This window comes from Podarcis raffonei, chromosome 6 (assembly GCF_027172205.1).
Source record: "Podarcis raffonei isolate rPodRaf1 chromosome 6, rPodRaf1.pri, whole genome shotgun sequence".
Taxonomy (NCBI): Eukaryota; Metazoa; Chordata; class Lepidosauria; order Squamata; family Lacertidae; genus Podarcis; species Podarcis raffonei.
Window position 1 is genome coordinate 2759634 of NC_070607.1, and position 27506 is coordinate 2787139.

General features: G+C 44.4%; 2 protein-coding genes across 4 annotated transcripts; one reads left to right on the plus strand and one right to left on the minus strand.

Moving 5' to 3' along the window:
- Nucleotides 1-474: 474 nt before the first annotated feature.
- VAMP4 (vesicle associated membrane protein 4) lies at nt 475-26530 on the minus strand. 3 transcript variants are annotated; one of them, XM_053391161.1, is made up of 8 exons: nt 26349-26525; nt 23414-23620; nt 18346-18392; nt 17705-17755; nt 8929-9029; nt 6454-6533; nt 5246-5297; nt 2051-2189 (listed from the first exon to the last, which is right to left on the minus strand). In XM_053391161.1, the coding sequence occupies exons 2-8, from the start codon at nt 23477-23479 to the stop codon at nt 2161-2163; spliced, it is 426 nt and encodes a 141-aa protein (XP_053247136.1). In that variant the 5' UTR covers nt 23480-23620; nt 26349-26525; the 3' UTR covers nt 2051-2160. The 3 variants fall into 3 exon arrangements, with proteins under 3 accessions (XP_053247135.1, XP_053247134.1, XP_053247136.1); XM_053391160.1 differs by lacking the exon at nt 6454-6533 and having other exon boundaries at nt 475-2189; nt 23414-23540; nt 26349-26530; XM_053391159.1 differs by lacking the exon at nt 6454-6533 and having other exon boundaries at nt 475-2189; nt 26349-26530.
- Nucleotides 11959-12388, plus strand: LOC128415215 (NADH dehydrogenase [ubiquinone] iron-sulfur protein 6, mitochondrial-like). The gene has a single exon (XM_053391162.1). The coding sequence runs from the start codon at nt 11983-11985 to the stop codon at nt 12382-12384; it is 402 nt and encodes a 133-aa protein (XP_053247137.1). The 5' UTR covers nt 11959-11982; the 3' UTR covers nt 12385-12388.
- Nucleotides 26531-27506: the final 976 nt, after the last annotated feature.

A 27506-nucleotide genomic window follows, 5' to 3' on the forward strand; every position in this document is an offset into this window, starting at 1 on the left:
AAAGCAACTAATAAATATAACAATAGCTCTCCCAGAGAATTCTCACAAAACTGCAAATCTCTAGGTAGTGTAGAAGCCCCTGTGACAGCTCATTTTTGCAGAGCAGCCCGCAAGATACAAAAATCAAAAGGTAAAACGATTCATTATCCTAATTTCTTTTGGCGAAAAACTGTAAAAAATATAAAAATATTTTAACACCAATTGTTTTTAAAACTGAAGTTCCATGCACGCTTACTTGGAAAAAGGCGTTACCGAACTTAGTTGTGCTTAGTTCTGTGCTTAGGCTGCATAGGCACGCACAGACTCAACTTGTAGCAAACATTTGTTTAACAAAGGCTCTTCTTCAGCCAGCTAAAATGCAATCTGTAGCTTTTGCCTAGAAATGCAAATAATATTGAAAAGAAGTGTCACCACATAAAGAACCAGTCTCAAGTAGTTCCTCAAAGAGAAGGCATGGTTCTTTTCTTCACCCTGCTTTATTTCACGGGTATTCAGTCCCCTGGAATTCAAGCTAGTAATTTAAAATGTTGTAAGTGCATTGTTGCAAAAAGGCTGCAGGCTGAACAAAACGCTCAATCTCCATACCTCACCTGTCTTAAAGCCAGAAGCCCTGCTTAGTCTGACCTTAGTTAAACCTAAGCTGCACTGTCCTAGGCAATGGTATCCCTCCCTTTTTGCTCCTGCACGAACTGATGACTCTGACTAACACTGGCAATGTATCATCACCTGCTGCCCTGATCTTGCATCTGGTGGGCTGAAGCCTGACCCAAGGGGGGCCACAACAGGAGCCCCCCCCATGCAAATACATGGCAAGAAGAAATTAAGAAATGGGTCCTCAAATGCATGTTCGGGTTAAAAGTGGATTCTGGGTCTGGAAACATTGAACATACCAGGGCACCTGAGGGCAGCAGGCTAGTCTGTGGTGTGACACACGCAGCGCCATCGCCACACCTTGCTGCTGCTCCCTACTGCCTTCCACCTGCATCATTGGCAGGGAGGTCCGAATACTACCAGGTAGGATGGGTGTGGGAGCATTCTATAATTACGTAGTGTGCGCGTGTATGTGCATCTATATTATCTATATCTGTATCTGTATCTATTCAAATAAATAAATACCCAGAGGAGTAGATGTGAACAGACACTTTTTATGTTATAGTAACATAATTTATAACCTGTCTTTATGTAGTCATTTTGGTGCAGTTGTCCTGTGCCTAAAACGAAAAGAAAAACCTGAAGTCCCTGGAAGTCTCAAAGCTGCTCCTCACGTTTTGGTAAAAAGTCAGACCAGATGTCGGGTGAATGAAGTTTAAATGTGAACCTACTCACATATTCTTAACCTGAACTTACTTGCATCTGACTAGCCAAGTATACTAAGGTATAGGTAGGAGACTATTTTTTTTTCTAAAAATGGTTGAAACGTAAACAGTCTGACCCCTTTTTTTAAAAGGAGGCATGTAAACTTGCTTACTCTTAATTATTTGGCAGCAAAACACATGCATGGTTTGGGTTGCACTTGCACAGACCAAAAGGTGTCTCCTTTTCTTCTGTGTGTCTTCATTCAAGTAAACAGTGTTTCCTTTTCTTCAATAATTTACTAGGAGCTACATAGTTACAGTTAAAAATAGTTTTTTTACTGGAATGCTTTTATGTCACATCCATAAGCAACAGCGAGAACATGGAGCTTCTGGGTCCCTTAACAAGTACAGAAAGTCTCCTTGCAAAATCGTGGTTTTTTTAAATATGAGAAAGTGGCATCTTCACAGTTATTCATCTAAGTATGTCTCTAAACAATGATATAGAGTTTATACACTGCATCCCTCCCTTATTCTTCCTCCATTGTCCTCTGTCAGAAGTAATAAGAAATTCTGTAAATTATAAATAACATCATTACCAGTTAGCAATAAGTATCTGGCTCCAAACTGAGCTTCCTTCCAGGGAGAACAATGGGGGGTTTGGATTAGATATTGACACTAGAATGAGTTCTTGGCTGAACAGGATGATTTGCTGGATCCTCTGAATGCTCTTTCTGGAGCTAGTCTGGTGCCTCCAAGGGAGAAGGGGGGACACACTTCAAAGCTATATACATATTATGTTCCACAGAAGTCACACAGCTGCCTCCTATGCTGTCATCCTGAAGCCACCACAATATCCACCAGCAAGTCAAGTGTGGTATTTGAGGATGAGGGGAACTGTAAAAGACAGAAAAGAGGCGTCTTTAAAAACACACACAAAATGAATTGTCAACCAACCAGCTTGGGCTCTACATATTTAAGACTCTTGTCTCAGCAGTGACCCAGCACTAATCTCAATCCACAACACCCTTCTAAGAATGCCATTTGTGCAAGAAATGTATCACTGACGCCTGGGTGGGTGAGAAAGGGGCTTTGGTCTCACCCAGCAGGGGGTACTCAGTACAGCATCAGGGTGGGGATGGGGAGTTGTGTCCTTGCTAATTCTCCCTGACCTCTCAGTGACCTTGGAGCGGAGGTCCAAGTTATGGGTGGGTGGCACCACTTTACGGTGTTTCCGGTCCTACTTGTAGGGACATGTCCAGAGGGTGATGTTTGGGCCCTGTGGGGCCTTCAGTGTGGGGTTCCTCAGGGCTTGGTTTTATCCCCCATGCTGTCTAACATCTACATGAAACCGCTGAGTGGGGTCATCCAGAGTTTTGGAGTACATTGCCAACAATATGTTGATGACACTCAGCTCTACTCCTTTACACCTGCAGATGTAGCAGTGGATGTGCTAGACTGTGGTCTTACCTCAGTAATGGACTGGATGAGGGCCAATGAACTGAAGCTCAGAGTGCCTTGCGTCAGCTTCAGCTGGTGGTCCAGCTGCACCCCTATCTGGACAGGAATAGCCTAACTTCTGTTGTCCATGCTCTGGTAACCTCTAGGCTGGATTACTGCAATGCTTTGTACATATGGCTGATTCTGCCCTAGACCCAGCCCTTCTTCAGGAGCCTCCATGGGAGAGCCTTTTCTGCAGTGGCTCCCCATTTGTGAAATGCTCTCCCCAAGGCTGCTTATGTGGTGCCTTTGTTACATATCTCTAGGCACCAGGAAAAAACATTCCTCTTATCCCAGCCTTTGATTTTTTAATTGTTTCTTGTTTCTTAATATGTTTTGTATTTTTATGTTTTTTATATTGTAAATCCCCCTGTGATCCTCAGCTGAAGGGTAGTACAGACATGTAATAAATAAAGATAAAAATAAAGCGACTGACTGAATAAATAAATAAAATAGCTAACTAGGTTAACACAATCCCTGGTATTCCTCAGCATTCAAAGCCCAGCCCCTAAGTTTTGGCACAACATATGCATTTCCCAAATAGTGATCCAACTGGGACAGGACAACTAAGTGGACAGGACAACTATTTTTGCAGTAATATAAAGTTTTCATAATAGGCTCGGTTTTTAAGTACATTATCTATTCCCTTGAAAGGAAAAATACTTACCATCTCAGCTGGAGTCTGGAAGGGGGAAAGTTTATTTCCCGTCAAAATTGCTTTACTGAACATCCTGTTTCCATCTCTTTCCAATCCTCAAGTCAAAGCAGATGGGATTTTCCACGAATATCATCTCTCAGTTATCCCACTTTTAAGAAGAGCAGGCATGTCTTCCAGCTCACACCCTTCAAGTACATGTGAGCAGGAAGCAAGAAACTCCCTTGACAGTGTGTGGCTGATCTTTTGGGAAAGCTATGTTTACTGCGTGCACAGACACCAAATGTATCTGGCTTCTGGAATGTCATGAATGGGACAACTCCTGGCCCTACTCTCGTCATGCACCTCAGTAGCAAACCTGGCTCAAAGTCAGGCTGCAGGGTTAAGCTGCAATTCCCTTCATCCTTTCCCTTGATCCTTCTTCAAAATGGTTACACTGGCCACCTTCCAGTCCTTGGATACAAAGACACATGCATATTTTTAGAAGATTGAGCAATTTCTGAGTTTGATACCAGCCAGTGTTAATTTTTAATTTGCTGATAATTTGCTAATCAGCATAATTTGTCTCAGTTCTTCAGAATATGCATATGCAATATGCTTCCTGCAATATGCTCCTCAAATTAGTTTTTTGCATTGCTTCTTGTTAGGTTGCATTTTCTTTGCAAAGTTTGTTTCTTTTTGCTATCATTTGGGAAAGACTTCCATTTTCTTATGGAGGTTTTCTTGTATCCAAAAGCACCGCCAACTTCCAGAATCTGGTGATTGTTTTTTCACATTGTGCTGAGATGGAAAATAATGTCCTATCTTCAGGACTTGAACTTGGCTCCCATTCTTGAGATGATAAAATCAACTCATCCCTAATTGGAAAATGCATAGAGTCCCATGTCGAATTTTGTTTCGAGTCTTCCTAACCTCACAACTCAATAGTACATCATCCATTAGCCCAAGCAAGAAGTCCTGAAGTAGTGTATGTGTCAGAGACCAGGCTGAGGAGTACTGCTCTGATGAGGAATGGTGTGAGCCTCTCCCTCCCCCTGCTCCTAAAGCTGCCCAGAAGCAGTGGAGCAGTATAGATTTGGAACAGTGGTTTGCAGAGGGGCATAGTTCTGAAGACAAAAGTTGGGGCGAACTGGGGGGTGAAGAAGAACTGGAAGAGAGAGAGCTAACAGACTCTCTCTCGCTGGAAACCGTCCAGCCTATCAGTCCAAGGTCACGTAGAGCAGAAAAGTTGGCTACACAAAAAGCACCGTGGTGTGGAAATGACTAGGGGGGAAGTGGGTGGAAACCTTAATTGGGAACACCTTCATTCCGAGAATGGCTGCTCTGTTCTTTTGCTGTGGTGATTAAAGACTCTTTAAATCAGGGGTCAGCAAACTTTTTCAGCAGGGGGCCGGTCCACTGTCCCTCAGACTTTGTGGGGGGCCGGACTATATTTTTTTGGGGGGGGGATGAACAAATTCCTATGCCCTACAAATAACCCAGAGATGCATTTTAAATAAAAGGACACCTTCTACTCATGTAAAAACATGCTGATTCATGGACCGTCCACGGGCTGGATTGAGAAGGAGATTGGGCCAGATCTGGCCCCCAGGCCTTAGTTTGCCTACCCATGCTTTAAATGGTAAGCGACTCTTTTTGCTTTGTGCTGCTTATCCTAGGCTGAGGAGGAGGAGGAAGCAGTGTCCTCGAAGCCTGACAGTATGATTTTTCTTAAGGCTGCAATTCAAGGATGTCTCTTTGTTCTACATCGTGCCACTTCACAGAATTTTTACAACAAAGAACTTCAGAAAGCACTTACCAATAATCACTAGCAGGACACCAACAGCAACCAAAGCCACAATTACCTTCATCTGCAGAAGGAAACACAAGCCAAGACATTACTTCCTTATTGCCTACAGAGACTTTTTTAAACCAAGGTAGTATGACTCCTTTCTTCACAATAATGGTGAAAGCTTGCAGAATCAGCTGAACAACTCAAAATGCCTCCAGTCATGTCTTCCATCCACATTTTCAAAATAAGGGCATAAAGTGGACACTGTAGCAGAGTGGGTAAAGAATCTGGAGGTCTCCGCATTCAGCCATGAAGCTCATCAAACTTTTTTACTGGAGTAAAAACACCAGTCTTCAGAGTGTGCACCCACACCCACACATGTCCCCATAGATACCAACCTACATTGATCTGATCCAGGCACGTCCAACTCCCAAGAAACTGTGATCTACTCCCAGTATAAAAAAACTGGCAATGATCTACCCGTTGTCATTGGAGGGACGAGGATCTTGCGTGGTGTGGTGTGTGGAAGGTGGAGGCAAAGGGAGCCACGCAGATCCCAATAATGCCTGCCTTCCCTCCTTCCCCCCCTGCCGCCACGAAGACCTGGTGGGCGACATTCTTTGCGCTTGCTGCCTGTTCTGACCTTCCCGGCGGCAGGACTCAGCGCGGCAGGGGCGGGCAGCGACATTCCTTGTGTTTGCTGCCTGGCCTCTTCCCAGCGGTGTCGGAGGAACCCAGCATCGGGACCTCCACTGCAGCAGTGAAGGCCGGGCTGAGCGGCAAGCGCAAGAAATGTCACCCAACCCTGCCTTCCCAGTGGCTGCGGAGGGATACAGCAGCGGGGCCACCGTTGCAGCAGTGAAGGCTGGGCCAGACGACATTCCTTGCGCTTGCCGCCCAGCCCAGCCTTCACTGCGGTGACATTCCTTGCCCACTTTATTTAATTCTGCAATCGACCAGGATCACTCTGGTGATCTACTGGTTGATCATGGTCGACCAGTTGAACATGTCTGATCTAATCTGATTACTTTGGAAAAAGGGTGGAAGAAAGAATCTGGCCTCCTGTGGCAAACACAGCCCATTCTTAACTGCAGTGGGGGGGGGGGGAGTGTTAGCACTCAATTCCCAATATTGTGTATACACTTCATGTTCACACACGTTAACTCTGCCCTTGTGACCTTAATAGGTCTGCTTTTTGAAAAAGTCAACAAATTAATTCCTCTCTGGGACCTCACCTTGCAGCCTCGCCACCACATTTGCCGTCGGAGCTGTTTGGATCGGCTGCTAAAAGCTGTTGCATTGTCAGATAAGCTCTCTGTGCCAGAAAGAGAACATTTATTTTTTATTATTCATCACATTTATATCCCGCCTTTTCCTCCAAGAAGCTCAACGATGTCCCCCTCCTCACCTAATCCCTTTGACAACCCTGTGAGGCAGGTTAGGCTGAGAGGCAGTGAGTGGCCCAAGGTTACCCAGTGAGCTTAATGGCCAAGTGGAGATTTGATCCCTTCTGTCTCCCAGATCCTAGTCCAACACTCTAACCACAACGCGACACTGGCTCCCTCATGAACTGAACCTGCTGCAATACAAGTGAGAAAGCTTTCCATCCTAGCATGCATGTCTGTATTTATACATGCAAGCATATGCAAAGAGGTAATGATCAGGTATTCTTGCAGAGGTACAGTGAATTCCATGTGATTTGTTTCTAAAAGAAGAACATTAGGAATGCAGCCAACATTGTGGTTCATACAAATTGATTTAAGACTCCCCTTCCACCCACATAATTACTTAAGTTTTCTAACTGTGTTTGGAAATTGTAATACAATCTGTTCATTAAGAAATGAGCCCGTGCTGTGCAGGAAGAAGCAAACATAAAAGTGGCAGAAGTACAAATGATACAAGTTATCTCGCCTACTGCACTCTGCTACGAAGGGACAGGAAATGGTCCTCTGATGTAAATCCAAGCCAGGATATGCAAGCCTATCTCTCTGCATAACTAGGCAGATTCTGATCACACAAGAGGGCCTGTGTACAGGACCTGCCTCTTTATCTTCTCCATGCATGCAATGGCAAAGACTCAGTTAACAAGAGTAAGCAATGGGATGAAAAAAGGCTGGGAACATCATTCAAGTGACATAATGTACATCCTCATGGGCGGGGGGGCTCTGCCTATAGACCACATCTACCACATCATTAAGACAGTAACATTTTGAGGTAAAAATGACAGCAGCGCTTGGGAACTTTCAAAACATTCGTAAAGGGCAGTCAAGTAGTTTGCTATTAAGATTTAAACCACACACTGGGTGAGTTAAGATGCAATGGTAAACTAGTTTGGCTTACAAGGCTATTTTTCCCAAACTACTTCCACATGCCTCCTACCTAATGTAATATGAAATATCAGGTGTGGGACAAGTTAGGACTGCAGAGGTCAAAATGAGAGAGCAATTGTTCATTTGCAAGCAGGGCTCACCAGCAGCAAGAACCGTTAAAGGTGCACTATCATCACCTATCAACTGTTTGGTGTTAAAAGTGCACCTTCAAAGGCACTAGCATTCAGTGAAAAGCCATTTGATAAGCACTGACAGCAGGCCCCTTTGAACTTATCACCCAATGGCAAAATGGCCCATGGGTGGGAGCGAAAGGCTGGGATTTAGTTTGCCAGCTGGAAAAGTTTCCTCACCCATCACTTAATGCCATGTGAATGTGCTTTGGGCTCATGTACTCCCCAGTGGAGCCATGAGGAGAGCCAAAACCTTTTAAAACTAACCAGGGTTCTGTGTTTTATCTGAACGGGGAAACTGGTTAGATTAAAATTATAGTCAGTGAACAAGCCAGGATAATAAACTATAGTTCAATCCTGGCTTGTCTGGACTAAGCTTTCCTGAGTTTGTTAGTAACAAGGAACTCTGGTTATTATAAAAGCAGAAGCTTTTGATTTCCATCTCATGGCTGTGCCAGAGAACAGTGGTCTGGGAATGAACAAGATTGAAACTTATTTATGTTACATCTAAAAAGGACTATTGCATTAGTAAGTAAATATATATATTGTGACTGTATGTACATACAAAAGAGACTAAATTCAATATTAGGAATACAATTATAAAGACTAAGGAAAAGGGATGTACCTATTTTGTACAATTAATTATTCTAAGATTGAATGGTTTAGAAATATTTTTGGTAAGGATGGATTCTGTATGCAGGACAGCAAGAACTTTTTAAATCTCTAGTTGCCAGAACATTTTAGGAGTCTGTTTCAGGTTTGTGTTCTAGGCAGGGGATGCCAATGTGGTGCCCACAGGCACAATGAGACCCTTGATATCCTTCCCTGGCACCAACAAAGCACCTGAGTCACACACAAACCGTCATGAAGTGGCTGCTACCTTCTCCCTTGCAGAGCAGATAGCAGGTCTCTCCCCCTTCTTTTCAAGGGTCAGATTAATTCTACTCGATCCAACGTTTTCTCAGATCCCTGGAAAAAGTGCAGCATGTATGCATACTCTTTCTCTCTTCTCTTAAGAGGAATTGGCACCCACAGCACTCCCTCAAAAATCCAAAATGTTAGGCAACTCCTGGCATAGGGAGGAAAGCAAACACTCATATGTTTGGGATATTCTCAGACTATGCACAGAGCTCACAACACACTGGATTTAGTACTCTTGAGGACTCTCTTCTGAGGCTGCAAGGGGGAAAAGAGGCCCAACTATTCCTACCTGACTTATCCTGCAAGTCATCTAGTCGTTCTCCCCTTTCTATCACCTTGGTGATGTTTTCTTGCATGACATCAATAACTTCATCAACCTGGTTTTGGACACTGGAAAACAGAGCAGGGTGTGGAGGAAGAATCATATTACCCAATGATTTGTCACGAGTGGCAGCAAATGCAGTTGATTATTAGATTCAAATGCAAAGAAGCATATGTAAAGATTTTGAATGGGCTTTAAAAATTATGATTTTCATAAGAATGAAGTGTTCATGTATGGTTTTCCAAATATTTTTTTCAAGAACTGGGTTGCCCAAGGCTACCCAGGAAGTAATGGCTAAGGCAAGACTTGAATTGACAGTAGCAGTCTTATGCATGCAAACTTTACATCTCAATTAATTGACTGTGAAACTTCTAAGTAAACATGAATAGAGCATACATCAAAATATTGGTCTCAAAACCCAAAGTACACTAATTGGCTGTCATTTTTATACCACATTTATATCCTCACAGACTTTATAACATGGCTTTGGGTCATACTGCATTCTGAATTTAAGAGTTACTGGAAGCTCTACCACACTGAAGAATTCCAGAAAAATTGCAACACAATTTTAAATGAAAACTTGAGAAAGTTGTGGCGTCAAAGTCATTGAGAACACACACACACTCCACCCCACCCCACCCCCCGCTTTGCATTCATACCCACCTAGTACATGAAGAACAGGCAGCTTTCAAACAAAATGAGACACAGAATTGAGGGAAATGGATGTATTCCTACCAGTCACACTCTGTGTGTGTGTCTAAAACATTTTTAAAAATACCAATTAAAAAATGAAACTAGCAAACAAGTTATTAAAACATTTAAAATTTAAAATGAAAGCAATAATGTTAAAAATGCTTTACTTGCTAAAATTACATGCCTGGGTAGGCTGTGCTGGAACAAAAACATTTTAGCAGGTGTCCAAAACAAGTCAAGGAGAAAGGAGAGTGACCAGGAGGAAAAGTCTTTTGAAGGAAAGAGAAACAGGTAAAGGGAGGAAAGTGACCAGGGAGAGAAGGGCAGAATGTGTATCTTGCACTTCCTAATTTCCTTCTTCGTTTGAGATAAGGGGGGGGGAGGTCTTTCTTTTGTTTCCCACTCTCTCAGAAAGCTTGGGGCCCTGACTTCCAATCTAAACTTCAGTTCATGCCTTATTCTAATCCTGGAAACCCCACACACTACCAGATTTTTCTCCAATACAAACAGCTCTTTAATAAGAGTAGCCTTTTAAAGAGAAGCCAAAGCAATCTCAGTTTTTCAGCTAATTACATACCAAAGGTTTAGCTAGAAAAGGGAAGGGAAGGGAAATTTCTATGATTTTTTTTGGGAGTGGGTGTTGTTTTTGTTATCTGCCCTAAGCTAGGGACTGGCTGTGCAGTCTAAATAACATGAAGTAACAGTAATGAGGCAATGACAGCCTTGACTTGCATATAGCTCTCAAAAGGTGTTCCGTCAAACATTTAGCCATCATGAGTAAGTAGAGGAAATAAAGGGAATGATAATACCGACCTAATTTACAGGGGTGTTGGAAAGATTATATGCTTTGAACCTACTTGCATCTTGGGGAGTTAAGAAGGTCCACTCCCCTTGCTCTTTCTTACTTCTTCCCTCCCCACTCCTTTTTTCCTTCTGTAAAGGTGCTCATCTCACTTTATTGGCCGAGGGAGCTGGCGTACAGCTTCCAGGTCATGTGGCCAGCATGACTAAGCCGCTTCTGGCGAACCAAAGCAGCGCACGGAAACGCCGTTTACCTTCCCGATGGAGTGGTACCTATTTATCTCCTTGCACTTGACGTGCTTTTGAACTGTTAGGTTGGCAGGAGCAGGGACCGAGCAACGGGAGCTCACCCCGTCGCAGGGATCTGAACCACCTACCTCCTGATCGGCAAGTCCTAGGCTCTGTGGTTTAACCCACAGCGCCACCCTTGTGTACCATGTCTCAAGTTGTAACCCACTCATTATTATGAAGTCTACAGCTTCTGCAGTGCTTAGGCAGAAGGCAGCATCAGGGATGTGGAACTTGTGGCCCTTCCAGATGTTGTTGGACTCAAATTCCCATCAGCCCCAGCCAGTGTGGCTGGAGGTCAGGGACAAGGGGTCCTGCGGACCAACAGCACCTAGAGGACCACAGGTTCCCAATTCCTGCAATACAGAAATGCTAGTTGTATTCTTATATGCCCTATTAAATGATGACCTAGTTTTCCTCATGGAGATGGTCAACCTATAGATCATCTAGTTGTATTCTTATATGCCCTATTAAATGATGACCTAGTTTTCCTCATGGAGATGGTCAACCTATAGATCATCCAGATTCACTTCAGACTGCAGGTAGAAGCTCACATGATAGAATGTTCCTCCTTTAAAAAAAACCCCAACAACCTGGGCATGCCTAGCTTAGCCTTAATATGTTAAGTTTACTATGAGCAGGGGTTTTGAAAAACATTTTTTAAGGAAGTGGTTTGGCATAGTTTATCACTCTTGTGGCAACTAGGCCAAAATGTGCCACTGTTTAGGGTTGCAGCATTCCAAGTGACTTCATTTCAGTGGAAGCCAAATTGCAAAGCCATTTATCCTCTCACCCCCAGCAGTGATTAGACCAAACAAAGGAAATGGATGTACACCCTGTTAATTAAGATTACAATTAATCTCCAGTGCCCCAATTACACTAAAGTTGTTATGACAGGCTGTCAAGCCTTAAGTTGGAAGATTGGGGAAAGAGCCTGGGAGGTTGCAGGGCAGTGGGAGGAGAAATACAGGTCTGGGGCAGTCGTCCGCTTTGATCCTTGTCCTTCAACAGCTATGTACATGGAGCACATGTCAAGAAGTCATTTCCTTTGCCTTGTCTGAGGACTACTGTGGGCATGGGGCTAAGATGGAAACAAAGAAGTTATTGTGGTTTTGCAGTCTTGATGTGATGGACAATCCTCACTTCCTGCTCTTGTTACACTTGTAGCCACTCTTCCTCTAAAGTCGCGTTTCCGAACCTTTTTCTGACCTTGTTTCCTCCTTCACCACTGTCACCGAAATGGCGGGTCTGTTTGTGTTCTTGGGAGGAGCGTCCCGGGCAGGCTTGGCTTTGGCGTGGGGCGCCGCAGCTCTCCCCTTCCTGCGACCCGCCTTTGGGAGAAGCTACGGCACGGGGACATCCCCGACCAGCGAGAAAGTGACGCACACGGGACAGGTTTTTGAGGAAACTAACTACAGGCGGGCTCGGTTTTCTGGTCGACAGAAAGAGGTGAATGAAAGCTTTGCAATCGATTTGATCGCTCAGCAGCCTGTGAGTGAAGTTGAAACCAGAGTGATATCCTGCGATGGTGGCAGCGGAGCTCTGGGACACCCTAAAGTGTATATAAACTTGGACAAAGATACAAAAACGGGAACATGTGGCTACTGTGGACTCCAGTTTAAGCAGCAGCACCATCACTGAAAATTGTCTTCAGTTCCATCCTAAGCACAAACAAACTAATTAGAGAGTCTCACAAAGACTCTCCAAAACACTGCAAGGAAAAGATGTAGACAATACAGTGGTACCTTGGTTTACAACCATAATCTATTCTGGAGGACCGTTTGTAAACTGAAACAGGTTGTAACCCAAGGCACGCTTTCGCCAATGGGGCCTCCCAAATTTTTTTTGTTCATAATAAAAATTAAAAAAAGAGGGTTGTAATCCAAAAGAAAGTTTGCAAACCGGGACATACACTTCCAGGTTTGACATGTTTGTAATCCAAAACGTATGCAAACCAGGCTGTTTGTAAACCAAGGTACCACTGTACAAAAAAAACCCCTCCTTTGGGACACAAGGAAAGCAGTCACCAGAGGAGCTTGCATAAAAGAGAAAGCATCCCTTAAAAAATAAACCTCCTCAAAAATTAGCAAACATCACAGCACTCTCATCACACTACAAACAAACAGGAACTGAAAAACTCCTTAAACTTATAGAACAAACAAGGAAGGAACTAGACTCACTAGAAATCAACAAAACAATGATCAACATTCTATACTCAAAACAATGCTTCTACAAGTACAGGAAAAAATCAGTCAAAACAAGAATAAACTGCATCACCGAAAAAGACGGCAACATAATCTTCTCCAAAGAAATAACCTCAGAATTTGTTGAATTTTACACTGACCTATACACCTCCTGCAACCCACCTGAACAGGAAATCAGAAAATTCCTAGGTGGACTGACCTTTCCAACCTTAACTGATGAGGAACAGGAATTCCTGGACAGTCCTATCACCCTGGAGGAAATAGATACGCTCCTCAAAAACCTGAAACCACTAAAAGCCCAGACAGCTTTGCAGCAGAATTCTATAAGAAATTCAAGGAATCCCTAATGACGCCTATTCAACAACATCATAAAAACAGGCCCCATTCCTAAAACCTGGATCTCCTCCAAGATAGTCTCTACAGTGGTAACTTGGTTTAAGAACAGTCCTGTTTAAGAACGATTCAGTTTACGAACTCCGCAAAACCGGAAATAGTGTCCCAGTTTGAGAACCTTACCTCAGTCTAAGAACGGAATCTGAATGGCGGAAGGGCACCAGCGGCAGGAAGCCTCGTTAGCGCCTCGGTTTAAGAATGGTTTCGGTTTAAGAACAGACTTCCGGAATGGATTAAGTTCGTAAACCAAGGTACCCAAACCGCTCAAAGAAAGCAAGTGGCCCTGGCTGCCTAAATAAAACACTATAGTCCCACAAACCCTTACCTGGGAGTAAGGCCCACTGAACTCAGTGCGGCTTTTTTCTGAGTGGACAGTTATTTACTAGATGCAAGTCAGCAGCACCAGATGACTCTGCCCGGCCCAGCAGTGGTGGCAGCAACAAGCAGCTCTGGCTTGCCCAGCCCTACCCATTGCCACCGCACTTACCTGACCTGGGGGTTCCGGATAGCAGGCTCTACTGGTCAAAGCAGGAGCCTCAACAAACCCTCTCCCATCGGAAACAAACCAGGACTGCTCCAAGTAAATGCCAGTGGCAAAAAGGAGTGATTGGCCAAGCGGATAGCCAGCCAATCAGGATTTTTTTTAATGATTTTTTTTCTTCACTTCTCACTTCCCTCTCATTTACGCATTTTGGAATATGCGGGGTGGGGGCCAGGGGGCATGTGGCCCCTGGTTGGGGAACATTGCTCTAAAGCAGGCATAGGCAAACTCAGCCCTCCAGATGTTTTTGGACTACAACTCCCATCATCCCTGACTACTGGTCCTGTTAGCTAGGGATGATGGGAGTTGGAGTCCTAAAACATCTGGAGGGCCGAGTTTGCTTATGCCTACTCTAAAGGACACAGATGGGATAGTGTTTGGTTCCTGGATGGTCTCCACAACTATATTTGCACTCACACTTTTGTCAGTACTGTCTGAACACAGCTTTAGATCACATCATTTAAAAAAATCATTAAAATTACTTTGCTCTCCTAACAGAAGTGTGTTTAGGGGTAGTCATAACTGGTTTCTGTTCCATTTTACTCATGGCTCTGTTGTTTGCCAGTTTTCTAAGTTAATTTCACACAGGAATGCAAGTAAAACAAAACAAGAGAATCTTATGACTGTTCACCTCGCTCTGACCACCTCCCCTTGACAGCCTTGTCTCCAAAGTGTTGGTTTTAGTAAAAACAAGTCTCAGACAAGCAATACCAACAAGCAAGGTCACTGGCCCCTTAATCAAATTAATAATGGTTTTTGTACTGGAGGTGCTGCCCTTCTGATGATACACCAAGATTTCCTCCCCTTGACAGGAACACTCAGGAAAAATATTCCTACCAGGCTGACTACAGTGTATCCAATGTAAAGGACAGCTACCTTAAGCAAGCCACCCAGATCCATGCAACCTGCACCCCATTTGCTACAGCATAAGTGTGCAGGAGAGGTTATTACTTCATATGGCAAAATCACTTAATCCATCTCACTCCAACCGTCTACCCTGGAATACTCAGCTCTGGACTGCACTGCTGCATCCTTGCTCTCCTAGAGCGCATTGACATCAGCATATGGCAGAGAGAAGTGTGTGAAAAGGTCTCTCTCTACCACTTGCTATGAGTACAAAGGGCTACTTTCTTAATGTCTGGCCAGTGTTCAAAACTCCCCATTGTTCTAGGTGCATTTTGCGACAGGGAGTTTGATTAGCACGAGCAGTTTGAGCTCTGGGTGCAGTACAGTGCCTAAGATTTCAGATTAAAACTGCAAAGTGGAAGGAAAGGAGGACTTTTTTCTGCTTCTCCACTTCCAGCTACTCTCTGTAGAAAAGACTCTCTTAAGAATATTGGGGGGGGGGGACAGGGGAAGGACTAGACCATGTGAAAAATGAAACATAATATTTAGCTGCAGTTCATTCATTTTCAGCTTTGTACTCTTGTTATAAAAAAGGACGTCTAGACATTCCGTTGTTGCGTCCATAACCTAGGTTTAAGGTGCCCTTTAGCTCCTAGCTTTCATATATCAGATTCTAACAGTGTCTGACATGAACTTCTCAAGAGCCAAAGCTTGCACTTAAAGAAAAAACAAAGGTGCCCAGTCTGCTTTCAACTACCACTGATCACAAGAACAATCAACAAGTTAGAAAAAAACCTGAAAAATGTTCTACAGTTCATAACTAACTAAATTCGCTACCACAATGTGTGTTGAAGGCCACTAGCACAGATGTGCTTAGAAAGTGATTAGGCAAATTCATGGAGAATAATCTATCAACTGGTATTCGCCACAATAACTAGATAGCAACTCTGTCAAGAGGCTATATATTTCTGTACCAAATGTTGGGACCTAAAAATGGGGATGGCTTTTTCTTTGCAAGTTTCCATAAGCACTTAGATGGCTGTTAGAAACAGAATGGTCAACAAAATGCCCTCAGTTTGAAGAACGTAAGAACTACACTTCTCAAGGAACAGTAGTCAGGGTCTCAGTTGCAGCAAACTTTCAACATATCATAGCCGTTTCCTGCGTAAGAAGGTGGATGACCATGAACTTCACATCCCAACAGATTTCAAGCCTAGAATTTGCAGACATAAAAGCTGCTTGCCTCTGTGCCCCAGAGAAGAGGAGCACGATGACATGGTTATCAGGTAGCTGCAAGACCCCAGACCTAAATACAGAGCTAACAGAGCCTCAGGAAGTGAGCAATTTCCTCACTGGCTGCCCTGACTTAGCAGACAATTCCAAGAAAGAATTTAAAGGCATACCAAAAGTCAAGCTGGAAAGAAATGCTGTCCTCAACTTTAAGCTCTCCAAACATTCCAATTACAGACTTTCAAAAACTGTTCTACAGTTTCTTTCCAACTTTCTATCATCTGCCATTTTATATTGGTATTTCAATCCAGGGTGGATCACTTTACTGTGTCTGCAAGGAATAAACTCATACACAGCTTCCCCCAGTAAATAGTCAGCCTCTATTAATCAGTTCTAGAGACTACAATAATAATCTCTATCCCTCCCCATAAATGAGCACTAATTTTGAGTTCTTTTAAAGGCTTTTTGTAGTTCAAGACATGAGCGCCTATTATTCGTTCCTCTCCAAATGAATGTTTCAACTGATAGAAAATCATATAGTCCCAGTATTCAAACTGCAACCATTGCTGGGAAAATGACATTCTTTCTAAACCTTACTATTACTATTTGCACAGCTGCCTGCAGTAGTTCTGGGAGAGTATAGCTGTTGGGGTTTTTTTTTGGTGCACTTCTGCACTACCCCAGTCCCCCTTTGCAGACTGAGCAGGTGCCTCACCTCTTGCCTATAACAGCACACAACTTTTAACAGAGAGAACAGAGCAGGACAGCTGCTCCCTTATTTCAACTGCAGCAAGGATTCCTACCTACAATCCTACCCAGTTTGCACGTGATATGCCTTTGAATGGAACCCTATTCCACAAATGCTTCTGGGGTAGACACACTCTTTGAATTGAACCTCCAAGCAGAATGCTTTTGAACAACAGAAGATGAACTTTAGAGCTTCAGAACATATTCAGATACATCAAGACACACACATCGCTTTTCTTTTGGTGATATATGTAATAAATGATGAAAGAAAAGAATTACACATGGTGCAGTAAAATTTCAGAGAGAGGGACACAAAACAGACAAGTGCACAGGTTTGACCATCCTAATAAAATCCTAGGATACAAGTTTCCAACCCACAGTCAATTGCTATGATGAGCTGCCTCCAAAGTTCTTGTCCTGAAAGCCAACACTAATAAACTGAGGGGATCTATTTCTTTAGGATTAATGCTTCTGTACTGGAATGTGGGGTATATGCAGGATCACCATGGGTTTTAAGCAAGTTAACTGAACTGGTATCTGAGTGAAGAAGGGGGTTGCCTCCTCCTCCTCCAGGGAACCATTGGATAAGGATGTCAAAGCTAGAGCTTAAGCCTCTTAGTACAAATTGCTCCTGGAAGGTGTCCAAGGTTTGTCTTCTTTCCTATTGTTTTGGTACAGTTGGTGATTACTAGCCAAGTTTTAATTGCTTCCAATTTGCTCAGTGGCTTTGAACCTATTTCTGCTCTCCAGGAGGTCTTACAAATCTCTAGGCTGTCAACATGGTGGAAGATGGATCATTTCGCCCACAGTACAGAAAAATCAAAACACAGCAATGATGTTTACTGGTCTATAGCAAAAGGTCTTAGTGCCTTGGAAACAACTACAGTGCTAGATTCAACACAAATGCTGCAAAAACCTTAACTAAGACTGCGGCAATTTTATATGAAAAAGAAACACAAGCCAAGGAAAGACCCATTTTCAAATGCCACAAAATACTTACTGCCTGATCTTGTCATTCTTGGGTCCAAACCTTGGACCTGATGGCCCTCTCCTGGAAAGACATAACACAAGCTTATTAACAGATCAAACCTGAGGACACAGTTGCTATTCATCTACTTGAGTGAATGAGCGGCATCACATGGCAGATGAACAGGGAGATATTTGGAGGCTGAAAGTATTACACCAGGCATAGGCAAACTTGGCCCTCCAGATGTTCTGGGACTACAACTCCCATCATCCCTAGCTAATAGGACCAGTGGTCAGGGATGATAGGAGTTGTAGTCCCAAAACATCTGGAGGGCCAAGTTTGCCTATGCCTGTTACACAATACATTGATGGCAAAAATACTTCAAGAAGACTAGTACAGCCCCCAAGGCTGAAGGAAGGGGCTGGCAAGGCGAGTCCTCAATCTTACACTGCAAAGTTCACAGGAGGTGCTGTTGGCAAGGGTTCCAGTGAATCTTGCAATACTTCACCTTGCTTTGAAGATGAACACCTGATATTGTATCACGTTACATTGGCAAGGCCAGTGCTATACACAACAGAGGTGGGGCCCCATACCGGAGAAGGGAAGAGCAAGCATTAAGAGATCCTCCCCAAAGGTTGTTCAGGTATCTCTGCTTCAGTCTTAGAGATACTTACAAGAAAAAGTCCTCCTCTTCATCTGAATCTTCCTCTAGGAGGTTCCTCTGCAAACATAAAAGATAGATAAGCTCAACAAGAAATACATGTCTTTCTTGTCCACCGCTAGAAGGCGGCTAGGTCTTTCTTGAGATGCATCTTGTTAGCTGCAATCAGCATACCAGTTCTGCTTTAAGTTCTCTGGAGTCCAAATTAAAAGAAAATTTAACAACAAATCCATGATTCATAAAGGAAACAAGCACTTCTGAAAAATGGAAGATTGCTCATCATACACACATCTCAATGAAGTACCTCACAGACACCCACGTTCTCTTATTCAGTGCAAGGAGGGATCAACATTCTTATGTCCTCACCCCCCAAAAAGACAAAATTGTGCTCAAGATAGCCACCAAGTCAACCTCCTAAAACTGAGCCTTCTTCACAGTGTTCTATCTCATACTTGGGAATATAGTCCTGGAACATCCATTACCTAATTATGTATAAGAATATTTATAGGCTTGGGGACATCAGTTTCATCTTAATATGATCTTGACTCAAAAACATGGGAAAGGAGGACACAAACAGGCACAGAGACCCTTCTCAGGGCTAGTTCAAGAATTTCCTTATCCACTTCTCTGTATCATGCTAAATATAGAGCCACGTGTAAAATGCTTGCCTTAAACTTTCCAGAGGTTGGCAGCAGAAACCTACCCTGGGAATCATGAAAACAAGAGAGAATCAATTTGATCTGGAAAACCAAGAGAGTATATCTAAAAGGGGCACTGCCACAAAAAGTCCTATCACACATACAACTTTCCATAGGCTTGAAACCACAGAGAAGTGAGACTCTGGCCCTCACGCCTCACTCTGCAAAAACCTAACATGCCCACCAGTGTGGCTACTTCTTATTTTTAACAAAACTACTACAGGTAACTTACATCTTACGCTTATTATACTAATAATATTATATTATACTTATATATTATACTTATGCAATTGCAACTTTACATGACAGGTGGCAATAAACAAGCAAACAAAGAGCCAGAAAAACCTGCCATGGACAATCTGAGGGTCCTGCTCCTGCCTCACTCCGTCGGGCCTAGGGCATGGCAAGAAAGGCTACAAAAGGACTGCCCAGCAGAGAACACTGTTTTAAAGCTGCTGTTAATTGTTTTAATAATTTTAAATTGTTTTTGTTTTTAATTGGTTTTGTAAGGGTGCTTTGGGAGATGTGCCTAGGGGGAGAAGAGTGGGGGAGCACAAGGGGGAGCCCAATAACAGTGGTTCAGGGTAGCAGGAGGTATGGCATAGGAGACGGGGCAGGCCAGGTAAGGGGCACATGGTACAGGCCAAGCAACAAAGGATTGGCTCAAGAAGAAGCACATTAAGGTCCTGGAGTGGCCTAGCCAGTCTCCAGACCTTAATCCCATCAAAAATTTGTGGAGGGAGCTGAAGTTTCAAGTAGCTACACATCAGCCTCGAAATCTTACTGACTTGGAGAGGATCTGCAAAGAGGAGGAGGAGAAAATACCTCCTGATATGTATGCAAACCTGGTGGCCACCAAAAGAAACATCTGACCTCTTTCATTGCCAACAAGGGTTTTGCCACCAAGTAGTAAGTCATATTTTGCAGAGGGATCAAGTACTTATTTCACTCATTATAACGCATATCAATCGCTGACTTTTGTCTTCTGGGTTTCTGGGGGTTTTCTTGTTGTTGTTCTGTCTGTCACAGCCACAATAAACCTACCATTAAAATTATGGACTGGTCATTTCTTCGTCAGAGGGCAAACGGGCAAATTTAGCAGGGGATCAAATACTTTTCCCCCTCACTGTATCTCTATCTCCAGGCTCTGTCCAGTGAGAGGGGAATCAAGAGTGTGTGCTCCTAGTTTACCACCTGCCTCACTGCCCAGCAGTGTCCCTGTCTGAGCTGACAGAGCTGCTGGGGGACTTTAACATCCATGCCGAGGCAACTGGCTCTGGGGCAGCTCAGGACATCATGGCCACCGTGACACCCATGGGGCTGTCCCAACATGTTACTGATGTCAGGGACTAGCTGGACGAGGAAGAATGGCGGCAGCCAGTAGTCAAGGAGGCACCTGAGGGGGAAGGGGACTTTGAATCAAGTTCAGACTGGTGGGACAGGGAGGAATCGTCCGCAGAGGGTGAGGATGAAGGGGAGAGGCTTGAGGTAGCCACAGACGCTGAGAGAGAAGGAGCAGGGGCTGTGTCTCCTGCTCTGCAATGCAGCCCTGATTCCGCTCCTTCCTCTCCCCCACTCTCAGTGCAGGAAAGAAGGGTTGAGAAAAGGCTAGAACAATTAAGAAACACTGAATCACAGCAAATAAAATGCACGGAGGGAGGTATAAATAAGGGGGAGGGGACAGAACTTTAGCTTCTGCAACTGATGTGCCAGGTACTGACGTCCTGATTACTGAGCAATGAAGTTTGCAAGCACTGTGCTGGATTCTGTTTACGTGTTGGACAACAGATGGAGGGGCTTTTCTGGCAGCCTGACACTCAACACACATGGCAGGCTATATTCTGGACCTTCCTTTCTCAACTAGGCAGGAAGAGGGTGATTTGAAAGTGGGGGACAGTGACATTAGTCCCTTGTCATGGTCAAATCACTTTCTGTTGAGGCTAATCTTCCTTCCCTAGGCAAGACTCTAGGGTGGGTGGTCAGAGACCAGATCCAGGCGCTTTTGGAAGAAACTGATTTTCTAGATCTATTTCAATTGGGGTTTAGGCCCGGTTTTGGCTCAGAAACTGCTTTGGTCACCCTGTATGATGACTTCTGTCGAGACAGAGACAGGGGAAATGTGTCCCTGTTAATTCTCTTCAACCTCTCAGCAGCTTTTGATATCACCGACCATGGTATCCTTCTGGAACAGCTGTCTGAGTTAGAGATGGGTGGGACCGCTTTGCAGTGGTTCTGGGCCTACTTGAGTGGTCATTTCCTGAGGGTCAGTCCTGTGGAATCTTCAATGTGGAGTTCCTCAGGGCTCAATCCTATCCCCTATACTGTTCAACATCTACAGGAAACCACTGGGTGGGGTTATCCAGAGATTTGGAGTGCGTTGTCAGCAGAATGCTGATGACACTCAGCCCTACTTCTCCTTTACATCTGCAGGTGAGGTAGTAGAAATGCTGGACTTGATAATGGACTGGATGAGAGCCAACAAACTCAATCCAGATCAGATTGAGGACTGTTAGTGGGTGGTTCCCTAGACCGGATGGGCTGGAAGGCTGCCTGCTCTTGATGGGGTTACACTTCCTCTGAAGGAGCAGGTTCGTAGCTTGGGGGTACACCTGGATCCTTTGCTGTCGCTCAAGGCTGAGGTGGCCTCAGTGGCCTGGAGTGCCTTCCAACAGCTTTGGCTGGTCATCCAGCTACGCCCTTATCTGGATACTGCTGCCTATGCTCTGGTAACCTTTAGGTTAGATTATGTGGGGATGCCTCTGAAGATGGTTTGTAAACTTCAGTTAGCGCAGAATTCAGTGGCCAGGTTGCTTACCAGGGCAAGACGGTTTGAGCATATTACACCAATCCTGGTCCAACTGTACTGGCTACTAATTAGTTTCTGGACCCAATTCAAAGTGCTGGTTCTGACCTATAAAGCCTTAGATGGCTCAGGACCACAATACCTCAAGGACCACCTCCTTCCATATGATCCTACCCAGACCCTGAGATCATCTTCTGAGGCCCTTCTTTGTGTGCCTCCTCCATGGAAGGTCGGAAGGTGGCAACATGGGCATGGGCTTTTTCTGCAGTAGCTCCCCATTTGTGGAATGCTCTCCACAAGGAGGTTTGCCTGGCGCCTTCATTATACACCTCTAGGTACTATGCAAAAACATTCTTCTTTAACCAGGCCTTTGGTTGACTGACATTCAATGCCCTTTTGAAATGGGGGGTGGGGCATTATTGGGTTGTTCTTATTTTCTGAATATACCAGAGCAGAGGGCTCGAAAAGATCTTTCCACAGGGGATTTTCCCTGCTCTCCATTTGTATTTTCCTGCTACCTGCAGTAAAAGATGTCACAGGAAACTATTCCTGGACAAAGTCTGATAGTATTGACTATACTGGTGAAATGACCAGTTAAGTATTGGCAGCTGAACACCTTCACATCAACTGCAATAGAAATAGTTCATGAAGCTGATGATGGTTGAAGAACAGGCCTACTCCCTGATGAACACAGCTGCTAATTGTTATGCTATTGAAACTGTGTGCTACCAGTCCATTCCCTCCTCAAACTCCAGTTATACCCACAAGCTTTCTTTCTCTTCAAGATTACTACCCCGAGAGGTAAGAGAACTTATTATTTAAAGTAGTTACAAGTTTCTTTTAAGTTGGTTGCTTACAGCAAACGTAAAATATAAAACAATTTAAAACCCGGGAAATGCAAAATGTAAGCAACTTATCAGCATTAAGAAAAAAAACATTCAGTTCAGTAAGCATGCGTTGGTCTCATACATCATTTACAGGAATAGGAGCTACTGTTAGGTTACACCCCCTGCTCCTTGGAAGACACATCACACCAAAAGAAAAGTCAGGTCAGACCAAACAGGCCAGAGAAGTATTAGCAGTAAGGAGCCTTTGTCTACTCCAAGTAAAAGTTAGCTGAAGAAAACCTGTTCTATAATATGGAGAGAAAACTCCATATTGTAAAGATATTGGCAAATAATCGTCTAAGTATATATCCTTAAATGTACATTAATCAATGATATATTCTGGAATGTTTATTAGACCAGTCCAAACTCCATTGGCAGTTGCACAATGAAACCATCACCACAATCTTGGTGACTTGCAAGAAAAAGTTGTCAAGTCCATCAGGCATGTTTACCATCTTATCTTTTTATACTATAGCCTGTTCTTCTCTGGGAAAACTAAGAGTAATTTACATGGGACTATCATGCAGCTTCCCATCCTAACTAACAAGAGCTAGACCATGACATAATAGCACCATATAACTTCATCCTCAGTGACTTAAAAGCAATTATTCTACAGATGGATTTGACTTGTGGGGCCATTCTAACCCGCACATTTAAAACATGCAAAGAAAGCCATTGCCCTCAAGCACTTACCCTCTCACTTTTCACTGACCCAGTAACATCATCATCATTGAGGTGGCGCTTGAATTTTGGAGGCATATTTTCATAAACGTGTTGCTTTTACTTGCCCAATACAAGGAGATGAGGGGAGCCCCACTTCCTAGGAAGAGAGATGGGGTGGAAAAAAATCAATTTCGTTGGGGTTCCATTCTCAGTCACAAAGACTGGCCACAGTGATGCCTGTATGGAAAATAATACAAATCATTAGAATTGTCCAATGCCTTTTATAACACTATGTTATAATCTCTACTCTGCATGCATTATTTTGTATTTGAGCCCATTGCACAAAAATGCCCAAGACAGGCTTTTAAAATGCATCCTTCTTTCAACCACATTATCAAAAGGGGTGTGCTTGGGCTTTTGAAATTCTCCCAGTTCCTTAAAGCCAACCTTAAAAGGCAAGGTTTTTTAAGGTGGCAAAGAGGATTTAGGATTTTTACTATTATCAGAATTGGTCATAAGACTGGCAAAGGAACAGGTAAAGGTATTTAAATACTATAACTACAGTCATACCTCGGGTTACAGACGCTTCAGGTTGTGTTTTTTCAGGTTACAAATGCACCGAAACCCAGAAGTACCGGAAGGGATTACTTCCGGGTTTTGGCGGTCGCACATGCGCAGAAGCGGTAAATCGTGCTTTGCACATGCACAGAAGGGCCGAATCGCAACCCGTGTGTGCACAGATGCGCTGCTGCAGGTTGAGAGCATGCATCCCGCACGGATCACGTTCGCAACCCGAGCGTCCACTGTATTATCCCATAAAGAAGGTAATGAGCAGCAATTCCTTTTTAATCATTGACATTTCTAGAAAGGTGGCTAAAAAGAATGGCCACAATCCCACAATTTCAAAAACCTAAAACAGCAAGATCTATTTGAGTAGAACCCTTGGGGTTGTATCCAATGGTGTAACTAAACTAATGGGTCCCCCAACCCTCCAGAGCACGTCTGAGGATGGGAAGAGCATGGGGCTGCGGGTGGGAAGAAGAACTGATAGATTCCTTCCTATCAGCTGGGCAACAGTGTTGGACAGAACCCACTGTTACTTCTGTACCCACAAATATTTGAAGCTTCCAAGAACAAGAGCAGTGCTTTTTGACCATGGATTCCTCTGCCCTCCATTTCCAGCATACTTCCAGGAAGACCCCAAGCAAGGCGTGAAAGTCACAACCCTCCTGCCCAATTACTGGTGTGCCCTCAGCAATAAATATTCAGAAGATTATTCCTTTGAACCTAGTACAGTCAAACCTTGGTTTTCGAACATCTCGGCTGCCGAATGTTTCATAAGTTGAACGCAAAAACCTCGGAAGTGAATGCTTCTGTTTTCGAAGGCGCCTCAGAAGTTGAATGGCTTCCAAGGTGCATTTCTTCATTTTTTCAGAGGATTTTGCTGCCAGCCCTTTGATCCTTGGTTTTCAAACATTTTGGAAATTGAACAGACTTCTGGAACGGATTACGTTCGAAAACTGAGGTTTCCCTGTAATGAAACTCCCAGGTCCTCCTTTCAGGCTTCCCAGAGGCATCTGGTTGGTCACTGTAAGAACAGGATGCTGAACTGAATGGGCCTTCAGCCTGATTCAGCAGGCTCTTCTTACATTCTTAAATGTATTCCAACACATTAACCACATATGTTAGGGGCGGAGAACATTTGCTTTGCCTTCTGGATAACCTTCTGGGAGTTGCATGCCACTTATGGGCATGGCCAGAGGAAAAAAAGGGGTGGAACAATGGATGTGACTCTTAGTAGTTTAAGTAGGTGAACTACATACCACAACCTTCCTCAACCTACACTCTTCAGAGGACTTCTAAACCATTCCTCTTCTACACACACACCTTTCTCGTCCTATATCACCCACTTCATCTCCCTTTTATGCAATCTCAAAGAATCCCATTTCCCTATTTAAATAGGAGGACTTCCCTCCTTTGACTGATTCAAGGGTCTCACAGCACCCCTTCTTTCAACAGCTTGTTTATTTGCTGCATTTCTATTCCACCTGTCCTTCAAGGAGCTCAAGGAGGCTCTATCCTCGCAACAGCCCTGAGAGGTAGGTTAGGCTAAGAGGCAGTGAATGGCCAAGGTTGCCCACTGAGCTTCATGGGAGGCCAAGCGGGGAGATTTGAAGCCAGGTCTCTCCCAGGTCCTAGTACAAGACTAACCACTGCACCAAACCCACCTCCCATTCCCAAGTCACCTACAGCCTTGCTTTTAACTCTTTTCCCATTTCCCTAATCTTTGATTTTTTTTAAAAAAGGGTCCCTGTTGTAAAACTTCAAATAGGGCAGCTGCAGCAGAATTGGCACTACTACAGGTGCCCCTTCCCCATTTGTAAGAACTTGATCTCATTTAGTGTGGCACTGCCTGCACTCTGGAACTCCCTGCCAATTGAAAAATCATCCCTGTTTATACAAGAACTACCCAGATGCTTAGAAAGTCGAAGTAATTCTAATCTGTTTCAGCATTTTAAACTCTTGTCTGCTTTTAAAGTAGGGCTGCGGATTTTACTGTAAACCAATTTTTTGTGAAGCGCTGAGGCTTTCCCCCCTTTCCAGTCAAGTGGTGTGTATATTTCGCAAAACAAACCAATACAGAAGACGTGGGGTTTTTTGTTATTGTCGTTTTCAGTTGCGACTGTCGGGTGACGGACGGTGTACAAATGCAATAAACAATAAAGCAGCGTTCCCCCCCCCCCGCTGTGGATGGCCGATCGCTTCTCCCCCGGCGCCCCCTCCTCTCCCGTCCTCCGGCAGGCCCCTCATCCCGCCCGGCTCCGCCAACGGCCCTCGGCCTCGCCGCCGCCTCTTCGGAGGGTTTACCTCAGCGCCCCTTCCCATCCTTCCTTCCTTCCCTGCACTCGCCCTCAGAGGCCCCGCAGGCCCCCCCAGCCCCACGACGCCCCTTCCCGCTTCTCACCTGCTTCCTTTCCAGGGCCGGCGCGGAAATGACCGCGAGGAGGAGGAGGAGGAGGAGGAGGAGGAGGAAGCGCCGTCAGCTGCTGTCCCATCGAGCAACTCGGCGCTCCTGACAGGGGCGGGGAGCCGAGCGCCGAGCACGTCGTTGGAAAACAACTGCCGCAGCGGGGCGTTTGGACCCTGCCGGCTGCCGTACCCGCCAATCCCCGCCCCCAGCACCTCGGGTTCCCAGGGCGGGGGCGGAGCCAGTGCCCAGGGGGCGGAGCCCTTGAAAAAGGCTTGCTCGTTGCTGCTTCAGGTATTAGTCCGATTTTTCTTTTTTTTCCTTTTTTCCTTTTTTTGAATAAATTTTTATTAAATTTTCCACTGTAATAACACAAACTACAAAGCAAAATGATACACAAAAACAGAATTTTTTCTATTGTAATCTTTCTGTGTCGTTGCAAATGTGTTGTGGGTTACTAGTTTGTCTTCTTCTTGCTCTTGTTTTTTATTATGCATTTTATGTTTTCCTTTTGTATCTTTTTGCTGTGAACCGCCCTGTGATTCTCCAGTGAAGCCATCCTCGCTTAGCTAAATAAAACAGATAAGTAGATAAGCAAACGCTGGGCTTCCCCGTTGTTTTAGTGTTTTGCTCTCACGCCTAAGGGGCGCAAATTGCCTCCTGGTCTTCTCTTTCTCCCCTTTCTGGCTCCTCGCTCTGAAACCATCCTCTCCCGAAGACCAAGGTTGGTTTCTGATTCCCAGCTCCCTTCTGGAAAAGCCAGGCATCCCTCCAACCATTGGAGATGCTGGCCAAACACCTGCAAACGTCTCTGCCTTCCCTTGGGAGGAATGGTGCCTGGGTTGGCACCATCTGTGAGTTTCAGAGCCAGTTCTTTTCTTTTGGCTGAGATGGATTCAAAGGGAGGTTTAGACCACATTCTAGTCCATGGGGTGAAGCTAATCTTATAGCCATAGCTGTCAATCGTCCCTTATTTGGCGGGAAAGTCCCTTATCCCAGTGCCGTGACCTGCTGCTGTCCCTTACTGATATCCCTTAAATTTCCCGGGTTTCAAAGGAAGCAGCTCCTCTCCCTCCCTCCCTCCCTGCCGGCCAGGGAGGAGGGAGGCTCCAGCTGTGTTTTTTTGGCTGCGTTGCTCACCCAATAAGGAGTCTA

Bases quoted from the DNA above. Each gene is read 5' to 3' on its own strand.
- LOC128415215 (XM_053391162.1), top strand. From the start codon at position 11,983: ATGGCGGGTCTGTTTGTGTTCTTGGGAGGAGCGTCCCGGGCAGGCTTG.
- VAMP4 (XM_053391160.1), bottom strand. From the start codon at position 23,479: ATGCCTCCAAAATTCAAGCGCCACCTCAATGATGATGATGTTACTGGG. The intron at 17,756-18,345 runs GTAAGTATCTCT...ATGTCTTTCCAG, and splicing joins GAAGAGGAGGACTTTTTCTT to GAGAGGGCCATCAGGTCCAA. The intron at 9,030-17,704 runs GTAAGTATTTTG...TCTGTTTTCCAG, and splicing joins AAGAATGACAAGATCAGGCA to TGTCCAAAACCAGGTTGATG.